At 36.5% G+C, this 26679-nt stretch overlaps 2 protein-coding genes across 4 annotated transcripts in view; both read left to right on the top strand.

The window, feature by feature from the left end:
- Positions 1-9509, top strand: part of LOC137035336 (RNA-binding motif, single-stranded-interacting protein 1) — an 83609-nt gene extending 74100 nt beyond the window's left edge. For all 3 annotated transcript variants that reach the window (XM_067408498.1, XM_067408497.1, XM_067408500.1), the window contains 2 exons: positions 954-1032; positions 5985-9509. In XM_067408498.1, the coding sequence (XP_067264599.1) occupies positions 954-1025 (72 nt within the window). In that variant the 3' untranslated portion in view covers positions 1026-1032; positions 5985-9509. The remainder of the gene's footprint in view (positions 1-953; positions 1033-5984) is intronic.
- Positions 9510-14357: 4848 nt separating this feature from the next.
- On the top strand, positions 14358-26153 carry cd302 (CD302 molecule). Its single transcript, XM_067409586.1, has 6 exons — positions 14358-14497; positions 18698-18823; positions 18916-19026; positions 22838-23020; positions 24502-24525; positions 25082-26153. The coding sequence occupies exons 1-6, from the start codon at positions 14410-14412 to the stop codon at positions 25282-25284; spliced, it is 735 nt and encodes a 244-aa protein (XP_067265687.1). The 5' UTR covers positions 14358-14409; the 3' UTR covers positions 25285-26153.
- The last annotated feature ends 526 nt before the right edge of the window (positions 26154-26679 follow it).

Here is a 26679-nt window from a genome sequence, read left to right as displayed (position 1 = left end):
TCAGTTACCTTTGTTACCGCCTTTACTGACGTAGAAAACACATGACAACAGTGCCGTGGACAAATGCGAAAGTAGTGTCTAGCGTCCAGCAAACCACTAGTTTGCTTCAAGGAGTTCCTTATTTACTTCTTGCACGTTTTATGGTGGATTGTGTTACTTATTTATGGAACATAATTACTGTTTACCATCTGCCGCTGGTTCTTTCGACAAGGACAGCTCCCGTAAACTCATGACCGGAAAAGCGGAAGCGGCGCCGGGGACTGTGTCATAATAAAAGTCCCGCTGAAGGTGCGAAGTGAGGCGTGTGTTGATCAATCGCTCCAGCTCCTCGTTCAGCTCCCGCAACACTCGGTCCTGCTCTGCTTCATACTACAGTAACGTTAATAATCACATCCATGAACATGAGTTCTTCCAGACTCCAATCCCTATTCTTTTGCACCGTCCGTTGAGATGGAGACCACATGTCCCAAGTTTCCGCTCTAAAAATTGGCGTCATCAAACTACGCCTTTGTTTTGAATAGGCCTCTAGCGACCTCTAGCGGAAAAAAATATCACAAATTGTACCTTTAAAGTATTAAATCAGGGTAGTATTTTGTGTATTGCCTTTCTGCTGATTTAAAAAATATATATATTTTTACTTGTAAATAATGAATATTATTTAATTTATAAATTATAATGTATTGTAATAGTATTTTTACAGTATATTTACAGTAATACTGAATGTGAATACTGAATTGTTTGTGGTGACATGAGCATGTTTTTGTGACATTCATCCCTTAGCGCATGTTAATTGCCTTCAGATAAAAAGATGCATGCAATAAACTAATTCCAGTCATTTATATTCTGACTTGTATTGTATTAGTGCTGCAGATCTCTGTTCTGATTTCAGCTTGAATGATGACATGCTTTGCTTGTGTTGGTTTGGTGCCTAAATGCAGCATGTTTTGTTGTAGGAGAACAGTCCACAACCTCAGGTGGATTCGTCCAGTGATCATTCACCTTATACCTATCAGCAGGCCAAGTGATGAAGAGGTACTATAACTCACATCTGTAACTCACACTGTTTATACATCATGTAGCGGCACAGCATGATGTGTTGATTTTGTTTTGGGCTCTGCTAGGATAGGGTTTCATGCTTGAATCTTAAAACAACATATATTTTTCAGTCTACTCTGAGGTGCGTTTCCCAAAAGCATCATTGGCCAAATATGGTCGCAAGTTCTATTGAATTGTGTTGGTAACGACAAAACTTGCGACCATATTTGGCTTCGGGAAACACACCCCTTTTTAGTATATAGGGCAGGGGCGTTTACTCCAAGGAGGCAAGGGAGGCAGTGCCTCCTTTAAAAAAAACTGGATGAGAAAATAATCGATATTACAAAAATAAAACAAAATTTGACATTAGAAAGTGTATAAGTCACTCGTTTTTCTAAAGAAACACTGTCAGATAGCGACACCCACAGGTGACCTTACAGCGGGGAATCCGCGTCTTTTGTGCCTTCAGTTCATAGAAACAAAGCAGAACCCCTAAAGTGTGCACTGGGTTTAGTGGGGGGTAATTGAAAATGAATGGGGGAAAGTCACATGAGAGGAGGCAGTATGATTGGATATGATTGGAACGTACGATAAATCCCGCCTCTTGTTTTCATGCGCGTTCTCGTCGAATCTGCCTGAATGAAGACAGTGTTAATGGGAAGACTAATTAAAAAGTAAGTAAACAACTGTCACTTAGGCTAGATATCACAGCTTTATTTAATGTCAAAATCTAACTTGAAATGGCAGAAAACATGATGACTGCAGTTTTTAGTGAGCATTCAGCTTGGTCTGTGAGTGAGGGACCAGTGTGTACAAGCATGACTGCTGAAAATAAATAGACTCTTAAAAAGAAAAGCTGAATATTAGTTTATAAATAATATATATTGTTTAAATTGTTACTGCCTTTAGTTATTATTTCGGAATAAATGTAAAAACGCGTAAAAACGCTAACTTGATGACATTTATACTTGATTTTAATAAATAGAATATAGTGTAAAAATACGAAATAGAATTGTATTTGGTCTGTCTTTTTATGTAATGTTAACTTAACCAGGAAAATTGTGTAACAGGGACAGAAATGAGGATGTTGCCTCCTCATGTTGCTATAGTTGCTTTCGCACCGGGTAGTTATAGGAACTCAGTCATAGGAACTAGCCACCAAGGCTGTCCACCGAGAACTAAATTTTCCCCTAGGGCCATTTTCAATGTACACTTACATCACTGGTAGTTTCTATTGTGCTGTTTTAGACCATATTCTGAAGTAGGAGCTAATTTAGTCCCCCCCAAAAAGACGTTCCTGTAACAAAAATCTTTCCCAGTTCCTGCCGTGTGAACTTGACAAAAAAGCAGATAATTCCAACAATAGTTAAGGGAACTACGAAAATGTTCCTCTGGTGCGAAAGACTTATTAAGACTTATTAAGACTTATTAAGACTTATTAAGACTTATTAAGCCCCTCCTTCTGAAAAGCACAATGTGCTCTGATTGGTCAGCTGGAACAGTGTGTTGTGATTGGTCAAGCGCTATGAGCGTGTTTGGGAAATGTCCCACCCCTTACCATAGCCACCAGTTTCAACACACTACTAACTAACTCAACCAGGCCCCACCCCTTTATTCTGCATATTAATTATTTAAATGACAAATATTGTGACGTGTTCGTTCCTGGAAAAAAACTCAAGACTACAATGGAGGCATTTCAGAGAGTTCAGAAACCGTGACACTGATATAGAGAAGAACTCCCGCTGGAGGGACTTTGTGTAACTTTGCAGACCTTTTTCATACTCAAACAGCAACATTACACACTAAAGAAAGCCCTTATAAAACCCCTTTAATGAAATACATTTGATAAGGATTAAATAATAGACATGCTGTTCCTCTTTTCTTAAAGGTGCCCTAGAATCAAAAATTGAATTTACCATGGCATAGTTGAATAACAAGAGTTCAGTACATGGAAATGACATACAGTGAGTCTCAAACTCCATTGTTTCCTCCTTCTTGTGTAAATCTCATTTATTTAAAAGACCTCCGAAGAACAGGCGAATCTCAACAAAACACCGACTGTGACGCAACAGTCGGGATCATTAATATGTACACCCCCAATATTTGCATATGCCAGCTCATGTTCTAGGCATTACACAAGGGCAGCCAGTATTAACGTCTGGATCTGTGCACAGCTGAATCATCAGACTAGGTAAGCAAGCAAGAACAATAGTGAAAAATGGCAGATGGAGCAATAATAACTGACATGATCCATGATATCATGATATTTTTAGTGATATTTGTAAATTGTCTTTCTAAATGTTTCGTTAGCATGTTGCTAATGTACTGTTAAATGTGGTTAAAGTTACCATCATTTCTTACTGTATTCACGGAGACGAGAGCCGTCGCTATTTTCATTTTTAAACACTTGCAGTCTGTATAATTCATAAACACAACTTCATTCTTTATAAATCTCTCCAACAGTGTAGCATTAGCCTGTTAGCCACGGTGCACAGCCTCAAACTCATTCAGAATCAAATGTAAACATCCAAATAAATACTATACTCACAGGAATCGATGCATGCATGAAGCATGAATGACGAACATCTTGTAAAGATCCATTTGAGGGTTATATTAGCTGTGTGAACTTTATGCACTGTATAACTGCACTTATAGCTCGGGAGGGCAGGGAGCGAGAGATTTAAAGGGGACGCAGCCTGAATCTGTGCATAGTTAATGATGCCCCAAAATAGGCAGTTAAAAAAATGAATTAAAAAAAATCTATGGGGTATTTTGAGCTGAAACTTCACAGACACATTCAGGAGACACCTTAGACTTATATTACATCTTTTAAAAAAAAGACGTTCTACGGCACCTTTAAATTTTTGGAAATTGTCTGCCAACCAAAGAGAAGTAGTTGTCAAACCCAAATCTGTCTGGTATCTGAAAAGCTCAGGATGTCCTTCTCAAGATGCACCATGCATGTCCTCAGAGAAATTCACAAAAACGAATGTACTCTACAGACGATCAGAATGACTTTCTAGGTTCCAGGAGGATGAGGCCTTGTGCATGTGGTAGCATTGCATGAGAATCCTTATCTAAATGTTTAGAGGTCATTTCAAGTGTTGATGCATCATCGGTTTATATGTGTTTGCTCTGGAAGTGTAAACGGGTTTAATGCCGTATTAGTTTGAGTGCTGCTGTGCCACCTGCAGTCATGCTTTACTGATCCTGATCTGTGTGTCACGTCTGAACTAAAGGGATAGTTCTCCTAAAAATGGCAATTCTGTCCTCATTTACCCACCCTTGCCTCATTTCAGACTTGTATTATTTTATTTATTATTTGATGGTGATTCATACTGTAAAGATCCGAAGAGGACAAAAAAGTCTTAAAATCTTAAAAGTAGTCAGTACAACCTATTGGTTTAAGGTCCATTCATAACTATAACGATAAAGATATTGTTCTAAATATAAAAAAAATAGCAAAATACAGTCCATACCACAACTATAACGATAACAGCACTGAGAAAAGATATCACCGGAATCACTTTGAGATGATTTTTTCTACTTTAAAGCAGCAGACGACAAAACTGCAGCACAGGCTTTGAATAAACAGAACAATATCATCAACTGGTATGGACGCTAATATAGTTGTTGTTATAGTTATCTTTGTAGTAGGGCTACATTTGTAATCTAATTAATTACAAAATGTGGAGATTAATTAATCTAAATAATTAATTGCACGTTAAATTTGGCTGAGAAATTACTCCCAAAAGATCATTTAAAGTCATTATTATGTTAAATGAGAAAAGCATCAAAATAAACATTACAAAAAGGAGCTTTAAAAAGAAATGTTTATTTGATCCAACATGGAAATTATTACACAATAACTAGGTGAGTAAATGATGACAGAATTTTCATTTTTGGGTGAACTATTTTTTTTAAATGAAATGATGCTCTAAATAAGAAACTAAAACTGCCAGTAGGTGGCAGTAAATGTCTAATTGAGTCATTCATTCATTCATTCATTAGATTCATTCAAACAGCTGATTCATTCAGGAATGAAGTAAATTGCTCTCTGATATGAACAGGCCATTGAATCATTGATTCACCCAATTGATTCACTTGAAACATGGATTCAATCAGAAACAAAACACCGCTGTGTTGCTTGGAGACACACAGCAGTTCTGCTCTGGCTTTATAGGTAATATTTTCGTTATAGTTATAAACCTTTAAACTGAATTTTTAAATGAGTCGTGTCACGTTCAGTCATTGACTTTGAATCAGTGATCTCAAACCTGCTGTGATTCACCTAATGGCATGATTTTTCAAATGAACAAATTGAAAATTGTTCTTGCAAACAGGAAGATTCAACCTAACATCTCATTTTGCATGTCAAGGAAGAAAAAATAAGAGGTTGGAACGAGAGTGAAATAAATAATGAAAACCTGGAAAAAGAATGGAATTTTAAAAGCATAATGGAAATTTTTGTTGAATATATATTTTTATTGTAATTGGAAAATGTATTGTATTATACACTGACGTTTAAATGTTTGATTCTTCTGCTCGCCAAGGCTGCATTTATTTGATCAAAAATACAATAAAAATAGTGAAATATTATTACAATTTCAAACAAGTGTTTTCTAATGTAATATATTGTAAATTGTAATTTATTCCTGTGATTAAAGCTGAATTTTCAGCATCATTACTCCAGTCTTCAGTGTCACATGATCCTTCAGAAATCATTCTGATATGATGATTTGCTGCTCTGATTATTATCAATGATGAAAACAGTCGTACTGCTTCATATTTTGTGGAAACCATCAAACATTTTCTTCAAAATTCTTTGATGAATAGAAAGTTCCAGAGATTTATTTTAAAATGGAATCTGTTGTTACATTATTAATGTCTTCATTTCTTAATTTAATGCATCCTTGCTGAATAAAAGTTTCATTGTGTTTCACTTCTAGGGTTGCGTGAGGTTGAGAGAGAAGGAGACGACTGCTAAATCAATAACAGCTTCCTTTGAAGGACCGGCTCTACCGATGAATCAACATTTTGCACAGGTTCTACGATGAGTTCCTTGGTTTTATAATAAAACTACTTCAACTATTTTGGTATAAGTTCCATTAGGTGCAAATCAAGGATTCATTTCATCAGAGGATGCTAACAAAGAAAAAAAAGAAGAAAAAAAAACCAACACACAAATGAAATGGAAAGAAAAAGAAAAGTTTTATTTTAATAAGGAAACTGATTATTTTTTACCAAGGATTGTCACATAGATGCAGGAACTTCATCATGCGACTCGATGTGCATGGATATTATTCTTGTTTTTATGATTTCAGATTAGTTTTTTTTTTTTTCTCTCTCTCTCTCTCTTTTCTTTTGTACTGAAACAGATGTTTGTTCTTAGAGATTTGTCAGCCGGACATCCTGAGAAAGATGCGTTTGTGCTTGCGGTGTGAGTGTCGTTGATGTGTTTTTCTGTTGTGTGCTTCATCTTCGGTCTGACCGATCTGTCCGTCTTATACGATTTGCCTTAAACTCTTTCCCGTACAGTAGCCGAAGAAGAGACGTCCGGCTACTGCCTTGTAAATCAGCTGAATAGGGCTTTTTTAGCATTCTCGCAAAGGAAAATTCCGCTGCGCTTGGATTTCCGTGTTTTGCTTTTTCCGATCTTTTAGAGTACAAACCGTTTCGAGTGATAACATTGATGGAGTTTTCATAGGATTTAATGTTTTTATAATCAGAGGCGATGATCCTTTGGTTGTTTGAATGTGGTAGAAATTCTGCTGAACGATCACATTTTTGATAATTGCCTTTTACTTTCATTTATAAATCTCGGTGTTGTAGTTTAGCTTTAGATGAACTCGTGTGGGAGGGGGAGGTGCTTTGACTCGTATTCTAATTTTGGGGGCGGGAGGGAGGCGTGGCCTGTCAGTCAGACCGAATATCGTTTGATGCGTTCAGAGTTAAACCTCCTAAAAAAAAAAAAATAAAAAAAAAAGTGACAACTTTCAGCAGCGGTTCGGTCGGGCTTCTTCGGGAGAGGTGAACGTCTAGGTTTTAGTGCTCGTTTAAAGCAGGCAAACAATTCTCGGCACTTTCAAGTTTACTTCACCAAAGACAGTCGGCAGGCGGATCGTGCGGACGTGACGTCGTTTTCTCTGGAGGCGGGCCACGCTGAGACTTTTTAACAGACTAGATTGCAGTTCTGGAGAATGTGCCTTCTTTGTACATATGCATTCAGCTGTCTTTAGTCGTCGAGGTGCGGACACCGATAGCGTGAAGGACGATTTGGATCCAGCAAGTGCCACAAACTAAACGAAAACATCACTACAGAGCAGAGACAACTGAAACTAAAATGTGGAACGAGGACAGGTTGAAACGACGGCACTGTTCCAAAACCCTAGTGAGCTGCCTACATAGACAGCTGCCTTCTGAGGGAGCATCAAGTTTTGCATTGGCATGCTGCAGTGAATTACAAAGCACACAAAATATTTAGTTGGAATCAACTACTTTTTGGCTATTCATTTCTGTATTGAGTAAATTATATTCATAGTCAACAGTTTTTTCACTCAAAATGCATTAGGGGATTGCCTTCTCAATGAAGAATACATGTGATGCCGCCTTAGGTATCTTAGTGCACTAATTCAGAAATGATGTAAAATACCGGGAAATAAACTGAAACGTTTAAAAATATTATAAACACTATAAACATGTATTTTATTTCCCGTCACTCCATAACCGATCCTTTAAATTTAACGGTATTCAGAACAGAACAGGAATGAAAAATATAAATAGAAAACAAACATAAATTATTAATTATAAACACCAAGCCTAAACAAATTTAAAGCGAAACAAACTACCAAACTTGATGTTAAAAGGTCACCATGGAAACAAAATTGTTTTTGTTTATTCATGGAATATTGCCATATTTATATATTAGGGCTGTCAAATGATTAATCACGATTACTCACATACAAAATAAAAGTTTGAGTTTGCCTAATATATGTGGGTGTACTGTGTGTAATTATTATGTATATATAAATACAAACACATTCATGTACATATTTGAGAAATATTTACAAGTATATGTATTTATTTATATTTTTATATAATTTATATTATAAATAAATACATTTTTTGTACATAAATAACATATTTCTCTTAAATATATACATTAATTTGTGTGTATTTATATATACATATTTACACACATTACTCACACATATATTAGGCAAACTCAAACTTTTATTTTGTATGTGATTAATCGTTTGACAGCCCTATTATAAATTTATAATTTTTTTGATGTACCTCGTTATCTTTAATCAGAATAACTTCCCCTCCCTCTTGCAGTGACATCTCTTCTCCTCTTGATAATCAGGGCGGGGCAAACTGTCACTCACAAGGGATCCACCAATAGCAAGCCACAACCATCCAGTCAATTCCCCACAGACAAAATGAAGCCCCGCCCTACATTTGTTCTTGTTCTAGAAGCCGTTTCACTTGGATATACGTTACAATATGGAAGAAAAACAAGCGCAACTTCCGTTTCATGCTGTGTTTAATAGCATTAAAAAGGTCGCTTTGGAAAACACGCTTCACTTTTTAAAAACGTGACCATTTCTGAAAATACGCTAGGCAGCTCACTAGGTTTTAGGACGCGGTCTTTGAAATAATAATTGCATCCATTACAGGAAACCATTTTTATTTTCTTCTAAACTCTCAATATACTTTAGTAAGGCTTTATAGTAAAGTTCAAATTATGACTTAAAAAGTCAAAATTATGAGATAAAAATTCCAAACTATGACATACTAAGTTGAAATTGACAAAGTCGAAATGATGACAAAATTTTTGACAATGACTTAGCATGTCATAATTTTGACTTTTTATCTCATAATTTTGATTTTTTTTTTTTTTTTTTATCTCATAATTTTGACTTTTGACTTTTTATTTTCTTCTAAACTCACAATATAGGCTTTATTCATTAATTTGTCTTCCAAAAGACTGTGTTTTTTGACCTGGTGGGTCTTGTTGACCGGTTATCTACCTCAGAGTTTTGTTGTCCTCTGTTTTAATTGGTCGGGCTAGCAGGTTCAGCCCGCCCCTCCAGACCAAACGGCCAGCTCAGGAGCTGTCCATGTACACTTGATTTCTTTCAGGTTTTTTGTTTTCAAATATTTTGATCCTTTTCTTCTTCTTCTTCTTCTTCTTCAAACGAAAAAGTTTTTTTTTATTATTGTTATCGTTATAAGGAAAGTTGTGCGTTTGTTTTAGTGTCGTTTAGCATTCAGATTCATCGTTTCGAAAGCAAAAAAAATGCTGCTTTTCATCACAAGATATTCCAGTAGTCCATAGGAAGTAGACGAGAAAGCGTGCGCTAGAGAGTGAGAGACAGAGAGCGAGTGAGAAACAGCGATGCTGAAAGTTGCGGTTTTCCCGAAACATCACTGTTGTATGGAAGCCCATTTCCAGCACATAACAACAAAAATCATACTCGGGCTAATCATAATTATAGCATAAAAAGTCAAAATTATGACATAAGTCAAAAGTACAAGATAAAACGTCATAATTATGACACAGAGTCATAATTTTGAGATGAAAAGCTGAAATTAAGACTTAAAAAGTCATAATTTTGAGATAAAAAATTTACACTTAAATCAATTTTGAGATGAAAAGTTGAAATTAAGTCAAAATTATGAGAAATTTCCTTTATGAGATAAAAAGTCATAATTACGAGATTAAAAGTCAAAATTGACACTTAATTTCAACTTTTCAACTCAAAATTGATTTGTCAAAATTATGAGATGGTCAAAATTGACAAATTGAAATTGTCTTAGTCATTATGAGATAAAAAGTCAAAAGTGATGCTTAAGTAATAATTTTGAGATGAAAAGTTGGAAATAATACTTAGTCAAAATTATGAGATAAAAAGTCAAAAATCAATTTTGAGATGAAAAGTTTAAATGAATACTTAGTCATAATTATGAGATAAAAAAATGACACTTAAATCAATTTTGAGATAAAAAGTTGAAATTAAGTCAAAATTTTGAGATCGAAATTATGACTTAAAAAGTCAAAATTTTAAGTCAATTTTACGTCAATTTTAAGATGAAAAGTTGAAATTAATACGTAAAAAAAAGTCAAAATTAAGTACATTTTGAGATGAAAAGTTGAAATTAGGACAAGTGGACTTAAAAAGTCAAAATTATGAGATAAAAAATTGACAATTTTGAGATCAAAAGTTGAAATGAAAACTTAGTCATTATTATGAGATAAAAAGTCAATTATTACACAAGTCGAAATTATAATAGTCAAAATTATGACTAAATCATTTTGAGATCAAAAAAGTTTAAATACTTAAAAAGCAATTATTATGAGATAAAAAGTCAATTATAACTTAAAAGTCAAATTCATGAGAAAAATGTGAAAATATGACACACTAAGTTGAAATTGACAAAAAGTCAAAATTATGACAAAGGTTTTGACTCTTAGCATGTCATAATTTTGACTTATCTCATAATTTAGATTTTTTTATCTCATAATTTTGTCTTTTTATGTCATAATTATGACTAAATTTAAACATTTTACGTCCATTTTTTTACCTCATAACTTTGGTATGTCATCTTTTTCACATTTTATTTCATAATTATGATTTACCAAAGCATGATTTTTTTTTTTTTTTTTTTCTGATGTGGCGGAAATGTGCCTCCATACTGTTGCTTTCAGACCGAGTCCAGACAGAGTTTTAACGGCGTATCCGTGGTGCTCAGCTCACAGCCGAGTCCATTCTTGACGTGCGTGCGTGTGTGTGTGTGTGTGTGTGTGTGTGGCAGCGAGTGTGTTTCTGTGGAGTTCTTGTGTGGCTCATGCTGCTAGTAACATCTGAATCCGAAGTGCCAATCTGTGTCTGGGTCAAAGAGTTGAAAAGAGTTGTTGTGCAGAGAGAAAATTGCTCATGAATATGAAAAATCATGTACTAGACAGCCATTAAGTTATATGAAAAAAAAGTAATAATTTATGATGAGAGAAGTTTTGTACAGACTGTTTGAAAAAATAAAAACAATAAAAAGATTTTCATAGAGATATCTATATGAGAGTTGATTTTGTAATTTCTTTCTCTGTTTTACATGTGCCACACGCTTGCCAGTGGTATCTTGTATGTTCGGTTTATCAGAAACCTTCCTCTGTATTTTTCTTTTGTTTTCTGGAGTGTTTGTTGAAGCCAAAAAGCTCTTTTTTTTTCTCCTCTTTTACCCTTTGTTTCCAGTAGATTGTTAATTAAGCTTTATTTCTGTTCATTTCTTTGAGAATTTTTGAATAAAAACACACATTTTTGTTTTATTCATGTCGTGTCGTTCATTCCCACTTGATCTCGCCGCTTCCTTTCTGATTTCATACAACATTCTGCATCAGAAATTATATTATTAGCATATCTGTTTGACTGAAAAATGAGCGTGTCAGTATTTGGTGTGTCTCTTTTGCATTATAATGGCAGCAGCACTGGAAGTAAACCTGATGATCATGTTCTCCAGCAGGATTTGAGAAGATCCAAAGAGCATTGAGAACAACAACTTTATTTGTTCTGTCATTTATTAGTCAATGATCCGTCAATTATGACTTCAATTTCAGATTTTTACTTGCATAAAGCATCAAGTCACATGCACTACGGTTATGATATTTTCTTTAGACAGCATAATGACAATTGTCATTTTTGGAGGAAGGAAGCTCAAGCTGCCTGCTGTTTACCACGTGACCAGTGTGTCCCTCCCAGCAGTACTTCACCTCGACCAGCAGATGTCAGTGTCGCAGCACAAAGTTGGATTTGAGACTGAGCATCATTTGTTTTTCGTCAAAATATTGTGAAATATTTTTACAATTTCAAATAGCTGTTTTCTGTGTGAATATATAGTAAAATTTATTCCTGTGATCAAAGCTGAATTTTCAGCATCATTACTCCAGTCTTCAGTGTCACATGATCCTTCAGAAATCATTCTAATATCTTGATTTGATGCTCAAGAAACATTTCTGATTATTATCAATGTTGAAAACAGGATTCTTTGATGAATAGAAACAGCATTTATCTGAAATGGAAAGCTTTTGTAACATTATAAACTACCATTCAAAAGTTTGGGGTCAGTACGTTTTAAAAATTAATTAATGAATACTTCTATTCAGCAAGAATGCATTAAATTGATCAAATCTGACAGTAAATACATGTTACAAAACATTTCTATTTCAGATAAATGCTGTTCTTTTGAACTTTCTACACTTATTCCTACAATAAGTTTCTTTAAAAATGTGAAGAAGAGCATCTCCGCAGTAATGTTGAGCTGGCAATGATCATTCAGGAACACATTCATTTTGTTCCTGTTATTATTCCACAGACGTCTGGGGAATGAGAGACTTTCATTTGTTTAAACAACTGTAACTCTGTTTATTTTTTGCATGATGTGTCTCAGACTTTGATATATAATATGCATAATATTTCCATGTGTACATACTTAAAATTAAAGTTTATTTAATAAAGTTTCCTTTAAAATCTTAAAAGTATTCCTGAACCGTGTAAGTTAGTGGCAAGTACAAACAGTGCTGTTGTTTCAGTACCAATACTGAGGTGGGTTGTAACACTAATTGAAAACATTTTAGCCTAAATGTGATAATTTATGATATAATTAATGACATCCCCATCTTCTTTCATTTTAAAGGGGTGGTTGATTATGATTTCACTCTTTTAACTTTAGTTAGTGTGTAATGTTGCTGTTTGAGCTTAAACAACATCTGCAAAGTTACGACACTCAAAGTTCAACGCAAAGGGAGAGATTTTCTTTTACAGGTAGGGACTACAAGGAGCTTCTTCCCGGGTTAGTGACATCAGTAACCCCAAAATTTACATAAACCCCGCCCTCGAGAACACACAATAAAGGGGGTGTGGCCATGTCGGCTGCTTTAGAGAAGAGGAAGAGTTGTTGTAGTAGAGTGTTGTTGTCATGCCGTCATTTTAGACCGGACTGCTTCACAAACGAGGGTCAATTCAACACAAAAGATGAACATGACGGCACATGCTAGTGGATGAGTTGAATCAACTCCACAGCAACTACATCAATTTATCCACTAACCATTCAGAAACGTCCAGTTTCATTCTAAAAGTTGTAACTTCTTCCTGAGTCTCTCCATCAGTGTCGACTCCGGTTTGAACAATGTAAGGCTGAACACCGTTACTGACAATCCTCATTTTGTCTGCATGAGATTCTCCAGCTTTGTTGTTGTTGAGCTGTTAAAGCTCCGCCCTCTTCTGGAGCAGCAGCTCATTTGCATTTAAAGAGACACACACAAAAACGGCGTGTTTTTGCTCACACCCAAATAGGGGCAAATTTGACAAGCTATAATAAATGATCTGTGGGGGATTTTGAGCTGAAACTTCACACACACATTCTGGAGACACCAGAGACTTATATTACATCTTGTGAAAAGAGGCATCTTTAAACATTTAATTCAAAATGGGAAACATTTGGAAACCATTTTCACTTGTAGGCCAAACAGATCTCGCCCCTCATTGACTTACTGACCATTCTTCCAAATATCTTTCTTTGTGTTCAGCAGAACAAAGAAATTCATACAGGTTTGGAACTTCTTGAGTTGAGGGTGAATAAAAGATGACATAATTTTCATATTGGGGTGAACTATCCCTTTAAGTCAAGCGGGTTGTTTTATCCCTTTTGAGTTTAACGATGGGATCCGTTTATTGTTGTAGTCACGTCTACACATTCCTGTGGGATTTGATGAGGGTCTTTATTCTAGTTAACAGTGCCAAAATAATATCTGAAAGGTCATCGGTCATCTCTCTGTGCTTTAATGCACAGAAATAAACTTGATAATGCACAAAAGTCTCAGATTATATGTGGACATAGCAATGCAAACTAGAAACACTGCATAACCCTGAACTAACCAAGTTGTTTTGCTGGTCAGACTGGTTTGTTTGCTGGTTTTATAGGAGGTTTTGGATGGGAGACCAGCTAGAGCAGCTGAAGACCAGCTTGGGAGATCATCTTAAACCAACATAACACAAGCACAACAGTTTAGGCTGGTTTAAGGTTTTTGTTGTTGTTGTTGTTTTGACTCAGTCATTTCAAGTACTATATAAGGGGGATCATGCTTGCTTGCTTATTTATTTATTTATTTAAATTCATTTACTTCTTATTTATCGTCTATATTGCATATTTCTGTACTTTAAGTGGTTTATTTGCTTTGGCAATGTTGTAAAATTGATTGTAGTAATGAAAATAAAACTTTCATGTTGACACAGTGTGCGCGCGAGCGTGCGCGTGTTTGTGTGTATGTGACGCGCTCAGTCTCAGCCTCAGCCATGATATCTGCGCTGTGTTGAAAACATGGAGTCCAGCAATCGTCCTTTTACATTGTTTTACACCGTTCTTCTTATTCTTACGTGTCGTTACGCGCGAGGAGAGGACGCTCTCGGTGAGTAGTTTGCATTAGTGTTTGGTTTGTTAAGTGTTTTACGCAGAGCTCGTGACTGTACACTTGGCTTTAATGGCGATGCGAACAACAGCCGTGAACTTCAGAGTTCATCTGAGATCTGCACAAGAAACTGAGTTTCTTACATTATTTATATTGAATTATATGTCAAACTTGTCTTCATGTCAGTGTCAGTAGCTCCGAATCACAGTGTCACGAGCTTTGACTACTAACTTAGTAAGACTGGAAAAAAATAGTTAGGCTCTAAATGAGGAAGCTTCACGTATACTTTTTGTTAAGAATAACATTAATTAGTAGGCCTGATATTTATCTATAATGTAGAACCATAATTAATTGTCGCGTGAATTCCCTAATGAGCTTTCTGAAGTTTTCTGTCACGTTGTTTCAGTTTTTGGTGACAGTGACGGAACTTTCTGGAATTGGCGAATTTTGATTTTCCTGAGACTATTTCATGCATATGAAAGTCATTGAAATTTAATTTAGTCTTTATTTTAAAGTAATCGAAATGCATATAGTGTTATAGTGTTCTAAAATCATATGATATCTATAGTAGGAGGTTAACGACATGATCAAAACATCACTGGTTCTTGCACTGCAAAAATCAAGTGTTTTGTTTTACAGTTCAAACATCTAAACATTCTTAAATCAGGATACATTTACTGGAGAAAATTATTTAGATATTAAGTCTTGTTTTCTGAAAAATGTATTCTAACAAGAAAAAATATCTGCCAATGGGGTAAGAAAACAAATGTTTTTGATGTATTTATTATCTGGTGCTATTTATGATTTGAGAACTTCAACAGCTGTTTTTTTTTTTTTTTTTTTTTTTCAGAACATTTTAAAATAAAGTTCATAAAGTCATGTGAACTACTGCTAAGATATTGTAACTTTTGTAATACTTGTATAATATTTTTTTGAGTTCGACAGATGTCACTATGAACTGTTGTTCAAGTTAAAAATGTCTTAAGTGTTCTATGAAAAAATAAAAAAACCTGTCCTTGTTGAAATCAAATGCTACATGACGCTACACAATCACAGCCAGTGTGACCCCCTCCAGTTCTACTCACACCACTCCAAGCAGGATTCAAACTGGCATTTCCAGCAGTCGCTATGCACCTCTCGAGGCCAAGGGAGTAAGGTTTACTTCCACAGCTCTTACTAGCTGGCCTCCATTACACTCACCCCCCAAACCTCACTCTCATCTGGGTCACAGCGCTAATGTAACCCCTACGGTTCTACTCGCACTGCACCAAGCAGGATCCAAACTGCTGTTTTTGGCATGGGAGGCAGGTGCGCTAACAAGGATGCTAAAGATCGTCAGTTACTAGTGCGCCTCTCGAGGCCAAGGAGTGAGGTTTACCATACGGCTCTTACTAGCTGGCCTCCGTTACACTCACCTAGTGTTGTCAAAAGTACCGACTTCGGTACCTATCGGTACTGAAATTTTGAAAACGTGACGCTTTGAGCGCTGTTGAGCAGATTCATAAACATCTCTGATTGGCCATTGTGTTGACGCGCTCATCGGATATGTCTGTGATTGGCTACAATGTTCAGCGCGTGGGAGCATTTGAAAGCACACGGAAGTGTTTGAATTTGAAAGCATTTTGAAAGTGAGAGCGCAGGCGATTGAAAGCAGGCGTCTATCAGTGGACCGATCCGCGATAGACGCCTGCTTTCAAACGCTCCCGTGTGTATCTGTGTAAGCGCTTAGTGAAGAGATTAATTGATGACTATTTACAACGTTTTTACAGCGTTGATCATTGAAGCCTATCACAGACATATCCGATGAGCCGTGAAAACAACGGCCAATCAGAGATGTTTACGAATTCACTCAACAGGACTCAAAGCGTCACGTTTTTAAAATTTCAGTACCGACTAGGTACCGAAGTCGGTACTTTTGACAACACTACACTCACCCCCCTAAACCTCATTTGCATACGGGTCACGGCACCAATGTAACCCCTCCGGTTCTACTCGCACTGCACCAAGCAGGATCCAAACTGCCGTTTTTGGCATGGGAGGCAGGTGCGCTAACAAGGATGCTAAAGACCATCAGTTACTAGTGCGCCTCTCGAGGCCAAGGAGTGATGTTTGCTCACACAGCTCTTACTAGCTGGCCTCCATTACGTTCCCACCCCTAAACCTCACTCGCATCCAGGTCACGGCGCCAATGTAACACCCCCGGTTCTACTCACGTCTTTCCGAGCTGGATTCTAACCTGTGTTTCTGGCATGGGAGGTGGGTGCATTAACAAGGACATTAAAGACCATAGCCTCTAATGTCAGTCATTAGCACATCTTTTGAGGCCAAAGGAGTGAGGTTTACTTGCACAACTCTTACTAGCTGGCCTCTGTTATGCTCACCCCCTAAACCTCATTTGGATCCGGGTCACGGCACCAATGAAACCTCTCCAGTTCTACTTGCACTGCTCCGAGCAGGATTCAAATGCCATGTTTCTTTGCATGGGAGGCGGCGTGTGCTAACAAGGCTGCTAGAGACCGTCAGTTACTAGTGTGCCTCTCAAGGCCAAGGTTTATTCGCACAGCTCTTACATGGGAGGTGAGCGCGTTAACAAGGACGTTAAAGACCATAGCCTCTAATGTCAGTCGTTAGCACACCTCTTGAGGCCAAGGGAGTGAGGTTTACTCACACAACTCTTACTAGCTGGCCTCCGTTACACTCTTCCCACTAAACCTCACTCCCATCTGGGTCACGGCACCGATGTAACTCCTCTGGTTCTACTTGCACTGTTCCGAGTGGGATTTGTATCAGCGTTTCTGGCATGGGAGGCGGACATGTTAACAAGGACCTTAAAGACCACAGCCTCTAATATCAGTCGCTAGTTGGCCTCCGTTACACTCACCCCACTAAAGCTCACTCTCATCTGGGTCATGGCACTAATGTAACCCCTCCAGATCTGCTCGTATTGCACCAAGCAGGATTCAAACTGCTGTTTTTTTCAGCATGGGAGGCAGGTGTGCTAACTAGGATGCTAAAGACCGTCAGTTACTATTGCACCTTTCGAGGCCAAGGGAGTGAGGTTTACTCACACAGCTCTTACTAGATGGCCTCCATTACACCCACCCCCCTAAACCTCACTCGCATCCAGGTCACGGCACCAATGTAACCCCTCTGGTTCTACTCGCGTCTTTACGAGCTGGATTCTAACCTGTGTTTCTGGCATGGGAATTTGGCGCCTTAACAAGGACGTTAAAGACCATAGCCTCTAATGTCAGTCGTTAGCACATCTTTTGAGGCCAAGGGAGTGAGGTTTACTCACACAACTCTTACTAGCTGGCCTCCGTTACACTAACCCCACTAAACCTCACTTCCATCTGGTTCACAGCACTGATGTAACTCCTCTGGTTCTACTTGCACTGTTCCGAGCGGGATTTGAATCTGCGTTTCTGGCATGGGAGGCGGGCATGCTAACAAGGACCCTAAAGACCACAGCCTCTAATGTCAGTTGCTAGTTGGCCTCCGTTACACTCACCCCCTTAAACCTCATTTGCATCCAGGTCACGACACCAATGTAACACCCCCGGTTCTACTCGCGTCTTTCCGAGCTGGATTCTAACCTGTGTTTCTGGCATGGGAGGTGGGTGCGTTAAAGACCATAGCCTGTAATGTCAGTCATTAGCACACCTTTTGAGGCCAAGGGAGTGAGGTTTACTTGCACAATTCTTACTAGCTGGCTTCTGTTATGCTCACCCACTAAACCTCACTCCCACCCGGGTCACGGCACCAATGTAACCCCTCCGGCTATACTCGCACAGCTCTTACACCGTGTCTACACCGGACGTGAGCGGCCCGATGCAACGTGACAAAAGACAATAGAAACCATTATAATCAGTGATATTGTCTACACTGGATGCGACGCGACACAACAAATTCCTTGACAGTGAACAGATTCCCCATTCAATTACTGACATAGTCCAAGTGCTTTGCAACGGTCGGTTTGTCGTGTTCAGTTTAGACAGCTTCTAGCTGTTGCGGCACGATGCGACGCGACAACGGTGCTAAGCTCTGTTACACTAGTCCATGACATATTTGATGTTCGGTGTGTAGTTCAGATTAAAACAAAACTTCAAGCATGGAAGAGATAGCTTTTATCACTTGTTACCTTGTGTACAAACCTGGTTAGGTTTGAAATGTTAACTAAAAACTGTCCTGTCTGTACAGACTGCCCTGCAGATGGACGGACATGGTTGACTTTCGGCCTCAACTGCTATCACTTTGTCCATGGAGAGGAGGACGTTGCCAAAAGCTACACTTTTGAAAATGCAAAAGAGATGTGCAAAGGATATGGTAATTGCTTTTTTACATTTTGCGATATCTAAACTTGTGTATTGTTTTTATAAACTATACGGTACAGTTTAACCTTCCCATTTCAATTTTAGAACTCTTGACAGTCAAAAGTGCTGAGGAGAATGACTTCATCGTTAAGTACAGCCCTTTTGTGTGGAAAGGCAAAATGAACGTTTGGCTTGGAATGTACTATGACAGCGACGGTAAGTTTAATTTTCATCCATAAACATCCCTGTGTCTCAACCTAGTGATATAGGTCTTTAAACATCAGAATGGACAATATTTGCATTCCTAATCCCATTATCAACAACTCCTACTGGAAAACAGGAGAAATGTTGGTTATTCAATCCACAAATCACCAACATTTACTATGAATTTCCTCTAGTAACACAAGCTTTAACCATGTTATTGTGGCAGAAATGTGGGATCTTCGTATTTTACTATATTAATAATGTAGACCTTAAATTTATTAAAAGAACTAATGGAATATAATTACAGTATTTGGTATTAAAGGGTTAGTTCACCCAAAATTGAAAATTCTGTCATTAATTACTCACCCTCATGCCGTTCCACACCCGTAAGACCTTCGTTCATCTTCGGAACACAAATTAAGATATTTTTGATAAAATCCGATGGCTCAGTGAGACCTCCATTGCCAGCAAGATAATTAACACTTTCAATGCCCAGAAAGCTACTAAAGACGTATTTAAAACAGGTCATGTGACTACAGTGGTTCAACCTTAATGTTATGAAGTGACGAGAATACTTTTTGTGCACCAAAAAAACGAAATAACGACTTTATTCAACAATATCTAGTCATGGGCGATTTCAAAACACTGCTTCATGAATCTTTTGTTTCAAATCAGTGGTTCAGAGCATGTCTCAAACTGCCAAAGTCATGTGATTTCAGTGAAGTCATAAATGTTTGGAAATTTCAGTGGTTCACCACTGGAGGGCGTGATTTTGGCAGTTTGTAAAGATTCATGAAGCAGTGTTTTGAAATCGCCCATCACTAGATATTGTTGAATAAAGTCATTATTTTGTTTTTTTTGGTGCACAAAAAGTATTCTCATCTCTTCATAATATTAAGGTTGAACCACTGTAGTCACATGAACTGTTTTAAATACATCTTTAGTAGCTTTCTGAGCATCTGAAAGTGTTAATTATCTTGCTGGCAATGGAGACCTCACTGAGCCATTGGATTTTATCAAAAATATCTTCATTTGTGTTCTGAATATGAACGAAGGTCTTACGGGTGTGGAATGACATGAGGGAGAGTAATTAATGACAGAATTTTTGGATGAACTAACCCTTTAAGCTTTAGCAGTTTTTGTGCATTTGTATTGTATTAAATGTCTCTAGGCTATTGTTTTTCATAACTAATAACATAGAAACGATATAGCTATCTTTTACCATAGTAGTGAGGTGCAATGAGTAATTTTACCTGTGGTTAATGATCCAAATACTGTGGAAGACCAAATTTGAATGTAATTTTTATAGATGTTACTATTTTTGTGAATGAACATAAATGAAGTAAAAAACTAAAAAATGTCTTTTTCAGGTTTTGTCCGAAAGTGAAAAATGCCCAAAAATAGTTATGTTGCATAGAACTGAATAAAGAATAATATATTGATATTTAATATTAATATTTTTTGTTTGTTTGTTTATTTAATTTTAGTTTATTACTTTCAATAAAAGTTTGGTTATTTTATTTTATTGGTTTGTATTTTTTAAATTCTGTATCATTAAAATGATTGAATTTAATGAAAAAGTCTAATATTAATACAATTATACAAAAAAAGCTAATTAAAAAAAAAAAAAAAAGCATTTTCTGTTTTGGTTTTCAGCAAAGAATTTTTGGTTTCAGTTTGGCCCAGAATTTTGATTTGGGTACATCCCTAATTCTGATGATAAAAACACAATTAACTGTCTGGTTTCTACAACTTTCCCTCTGCCTTGATAGAAATAAAGATTTGACATTTATTGTGATAATTATCAATACCAGACCGGCAGACGATACAGTTCTGTTTATTATGAGCGCACTGCAGTTTTGTTGTCTGTCACTTTAAATGGTAGAGCTCTTTAAAGCAGGATGGATTCTGATTGGCCATCAATGTTTTTATCAGTCATCAGCTGCAAAAAATCGTTCTAAATGTAATTTTCAAATGTAACGATTTTTAGAACTATATCTTTTTCGTTATCATTATAGTTATCGTTCTTGGTGTGAACAGGCCTTAACACACTTACTTTTCAGGAGCCAATCAATTTCATGAATAAAATCAATTCCCACCTTTCATACTTTTTCCTCACTGAATATCCTGTTTCACTAAGATTATAGAGGTAATCCAATACAATTTCATGTTTTAAAGTATTTTTTCCACCTAAAAAGTACAGTTTCAGTGTGTAATTATAAATTGTAATTTATAGAATTTTTTAAAATCAAATGATAGTTGTAAATTATCGCTTTTTGTTGTGCACTTTTTGCAAATTTTTGTTCTTCACTATATAAATCTTATTTATTTCTTCATTAAATCTTTTTTACTGTTTGATTCAATGTGCGGGTTCTACTTTATTCTTAAGTTATACGTTCTAAAAATGTATGCAGTATATGCTTAAGCATGTTATTGGACGTGGTCCAGCTTCTCTGCGCTGGAATGCAGCTGAACTTCACTAATCTGTTCAATCCCGGGGCCTCGGAAAAGTTGTTTACCAGACTGTTGCCTAGTCAGTGCTTTTAGTTTCAACCATTAAAGGAGTGCTTTGAAAAATCTTAACCAGTCTGTTTAGTTCTAGAGGATTATACGCCTGGTGTTCATGACAGTTTGTATAACTTTGAATTATGAGTAGCTACTTTGTTTTACATGTTTCATTAAGCATTTTGGCACCAGTTGCACATCGTTTCTTTCATGAAACACAAAATGAGATTTTAGGCAGAATATTCAAGCTGTTATTTTGCGCTTGTTCTGACCGCTGTGCCAGGTTTTACATCGCTGACACCAAAAATGGGTTTAAAATGGGTTTGAATGGCATGATGACAACCCTTTAAAGTTGCTCAGTCTCTTCGGGTTATTGCTAGCCCATACATAATGTACGTGTAAACAAATTAACTTTTCGAGCTGTCTTCCTCTAGTGCACTTTTCACACGTGTCGTCACAACACAAGGAAATCCTGTTATTTTAGGGTCTGATCGAGGGGTTGCGGATTCAAAGAATACATCACCCACACCCAGAGTCCAGATGCTTTCAAGTCAAAACTATAGAAACACATTCCAGACGCCACATGTGTGCATGAGGCTATTTAGGCTTCATGATGAAAGACTTCACTTAGTTATTAAACAATAATCCAGAGGACAATGTGAACTTTGATCATCTGTTCATCTGTTTCTTTCATCAGGTGTTTGCATGAGTGTCAAACCTAAACATCTGACTTTATGTCAAGATAATGTCGTCTAGATGAGGTTTGAAGTGAAAGAATGAATTGCAATTGGGTTGAAAATGATAAACAAACTACTATGTCATTGTTTTCCAGCAAAAATATGTGAATGAATTATAATTTCCATCTATTATTGACAGTTAAAAACATAAGAAATTACACAGACATTGAGTTTTAAATGAAGTTTTAGGAGGTTGTAATCCTGTCAGTCATAACACACAGCTGCTTGCATCATTACCACTCCAAAACCAACTTTATTTCTTTTAATTTATTACTAACTTCATTATTGAGCTGTCAGAGTCCTGAGCTTATGTGTTTACATTCATTATACTAAATTATGTGACCTTGTGAAATATTTATTTGTTTATATAAAGCATATACATTTACATTTTTTTTTTTTAAAAAGGACCAATGGTTTCTCTAGATAAGACTCTTATTCCTCGTCTGGTATCGTTTAAAGCTCTTTGAAACTGTAATTTTGACCTTCATCCGTTTGGATTTATTTTCACTGAGAATAATTATATGAAATATGTCTCGTTTCAAGCATTAATTTCTCATTGTGTCTCTCAATGTCCCCTGCAGAAGACGTCTTCAAGTGGCATGACGATAACAGCGTGTTACGCTATAATAACTGGGAGGACGGCGGCTACGATGACACCGATCTGCCTCTCATGGACACGTGTGTCGCTCTTCACTCCAACACGGGGAGGTGGGAAAACATCAGCTGCGCGGATGAACCTGAGAACGGAGTAGTGTGTCAGACGAGTAAGTTCACAATTCTGTGACTAATTCAGTGGCTAATGGGGACATGCTATAAATCTTTTCAGAAATGTCTGAAAATGTCTGAGAAGTAGGGACACAAAAGCTCAAATTTGATATGTCACCTTTATTTCCGTAGCGATTTATACAATACAGATTGTTTCAAAGCATCTCTACAGTGATAACAGGAAAATGATGATAAATGATGCAAAAGCAGCTCTAAAAAAGACAACAGTGCCATCATTCAGCTGAACTCAGTTCAGGATATACAGTAGTCAACATTTGAAGTGGATCAAAACCTTTCAACAAATGTTGTCCTAAAACCTTCTTCTTAGGACAGCTTAGGTTTATATATATATATATAAATATATATAAAAACCTAAGCTGTCCTAAGAAGAAGGTTTTAGGACAACATTTGTATATATATATATATATAATATATGCTTCAAACTCATGTCTTTGGACATTTTAGTTCTTAAATATCCAAATATTTATTTAAAGGGTTAGTTCACCCAAAAATGAAAATTCTGTCATTTATTACTCGCCCTCATGCCGTTCCACACCCATAAGACCTTTGTTCACCTTCAGAACACAAATCAGGGATCAATGGACACTTCCTCTCTCAAGATCCATAAAGGTACTAAAAACATATTTAAATCAGTTCATGTGTGTACAGTGGTTCAATATTAATATTATAAAGCCACGAGAATATTTTTTGTGCGCCAAAAAAACAAAATAACGACTTATTTAGTGATGGCCGATTTCAAAACACTGATTCAGGAAGCTTCGGAGCGTTATGAATGAGCATGTCTAATCATGATTCGGATCACGTGTCAAACCGTCAAACTGCTGCAGTCATGTGACTTTGGCGCTCTGAACCGCTGATTTGTCACGCTGATTCATTATGCTTCAAAGCGTCCTGAAGCAGTGTTTTGAAATCAGCCATCACTAAATAAGTCGTTATTTTGTTTTTTTGCCGCACCAAAAATATTCTCATCGCTTTATAATATTAATATTGAACCACTGTACTCACATGAACTGATTTAAATATGTTTTTAGTACATTAATGGATCTTGAGAGAGGAAATGTCATTGCTCAGGCCTCACTGAGCCATCGGATTTCAACAAAAATATCTTTCAAAAATATCAATCAAAAATTTGTGTTCTGAAGATGAACAAAGGTCTTACGGGTGTGGAACGGCATGAGGGTGAGTAATAAATGACAGAATTTTAATTTTTGTTTGAACTAACCCTTTAATGATTTAATTTTGAGTAATTGGGCCTTGCATTGGTTTCAGGTGTGATGAATAATGTATTATAATTTTGCTAAAGTAAACATGAAGTGGTACAGTTGTGCAAAAAACATACAACATTTATGCATGCTTATGTTTTCCAAAGTTATGGCAAGTGAAATTTAGGTATGTTTCATCTATTTTTAACTATCAATGTTCATAAAAAATGTTTTGTGTAATTCCTGATGTTTTTCAGAGGCACTCTGGACACCCCCACCCAGTAAGTATCTTAGTTTTGTTTTTTTCTTGTGAACATGTGAATGTGATCTTACTATTATACCTGTACACATAAATTAAGGAGTTTTCCTCATTTCTTCTAATTTTTTTTTTTTTTTCAAAGAGACAACGTCTAATATATGGAAGCTTATTTCCACCACTGAATAAAAAATAAAAAAGGTAATTGAGACTTTTTAATCTCACAAATGTGTCTTTTTTCTTAGAACTGAGTTGCAATTCTGACTTTATATCAATCAATTGTGAGTTATAAAGATATAAACTCGCAATTCTGAGAACAACTTCAATCTTTTTTTCCCCTCAGAATTGGACTTTATAACTTGCAATTGTGAGTTTATATCTCAATTCTGAGAAAAGATGTCAGAATAGCGAGATATAAACACAATTCTGAGGAAAACAAATCAGAATTACGCGTTATAAACTCGCAATCACCTTTTTTATTTAGTGGCGGAAACAAGCTTCCATACCAAAATGTGTTTTTTTAACAATCATGACTGAAGTAAATCATCTTGTTTTCACTTCTTCGTTCTCGTCCTCTCCAGAGAACAGTCCTCTTCTCTCAGCTCTGGTCATCATCAGTGTGGTTCTGATACTGGTCGTTTCTGCAGTGGTTTGGTTCCTTCACCAAAGAAACAGCCCGGGTTCATCCATCCTCAACCTGATTGAGTACCACCCGCCCTCCAGATCCCCGTCCACCGATCAGACCTGCTTAGTAGAAGCTGAAGAAATTGAGGAGATGCCTTAGAGCTCAATGCTGTGATGGTGATGATGTTAGAATAAGCGGCAGGCGTTCACGGAGATGGTGAACTCTTCCTCTTCACTGGTTCCTCAGGGTTCCTCAGCTACGGTCCACACAGAGCAAAATACAAGTCAAATGATCTCTCTTCTTGTGGGTGGAATGGAGGACTGGATGGGGAAATATGAATGCCATGTGTGAAATAAACAATTAAAGAGTTGCTGGGGCTTCATTACGCAGGAAAATTAAGCACATGTTTCTTTCTCCCTCACGACTCAAATGGTTATTGACTCTTTTTGCTTTACTAATGATTCCTCTGAGCTGCGTTGTGTCAAATTGGTGAGATTAGTTTCTTTATTATCAAGCTTTGAAAAGGGCTACAAATGCCATATATTTTTGTGCACTATAATCCAGGTCAGTTTATAGATTTGTGTGAGAAACGGACTGAATGTTTTAGTCATAAATCAGTGAAATCTTGCCTTGCTGCAGCTCTCAAATCAAACACGTGTTAATGTCACAAGTGCCAAATTTGCATGTTTTTATCGTGCGATTTACAAAATGGCAAGTTTTTGTCATTTGTTTTTTTTTGCAAGTAGGACCAGTTTATTTTCTTTCATTCTCAGTTGAAAAGGTTACAAATACATGTTTGTCACTGCTAGCACTGTATATGTTTTTAGATATTTCCTGATTTCCAATCACAATATTTTATAAATGTTGTTGTTTTTATGATTTGGATTTGCCACTAACAGTCGTCTGTATCTATATTGTTATGAATGAATCACATTGTGTAAACACTGATTAAGGCTTTATTTCTCAAAGCCATTTCTCAAAGAGAAATTAATCAACTGTTGAAGCGAATAAAGATTTTTCAAATGTTTCAGTATGTTTTCTGTTTTTGCTGGCTGATCTAAAACCTAGAAACAAAAACGAAGTCATTTTGATTAAATGCTGCAGTTAGAAATTTAGGCTAACTTCAAGCATATGGAAACCTCAGAGAAAACACTAAAAAAATGCTGGGTTAAAAACAACCCAAGCTGGGTTGAAAATGGACAAATCCAGCGGTTGGGTTAAATGCTTGATCAACATGCTGGGCAGTTTTAATTAACTCAACTATTGTTTAAAAATTACTGTATGTCTGGCTTAAAATTATCCCAAAATTGTCCACATTATGGACCAACCCAACCATCGGGTTAATTTTTTTAATTAAATTTTAACCCAATGGTTGGGTTTGTTCATATTTGACCCAAATTTGGGTTGAAACAACCCAGCATTTTTAGAGTGTTTTAGATTATTATTGTTGCCTCTAGTAATTATGTGTCTGATTTTTAATTTCCAACCTATTTTGGGTTCATTTTAAGCCAGACATATAGTCATTTTTAAACAATAGTTGAGTTAAATAAAACT

The sequence above is a fragment of the Chanodichthys erythropterus genome, chromosome 14 (genome assembly GCF_024489055.1).
Source record: "Chanodichthys erythropterus isolate Z2021 chromosome 14, ASM2448905v1, whole genome shotgun sequence".
In the NCBI taxonomy this organism is placed as follows: Eukaryota; Metazoa; Chordata; class Actinopteri; order Cypriniformes; family Xenocyprididae; genus Chanodichthys; species Chanodichthys erythropterus.
The sequence above is the reverse complement of the archived record's forward strand: the minus strand, read 5'-3'. Positions and strand labels throughout refer to the sequence as shown.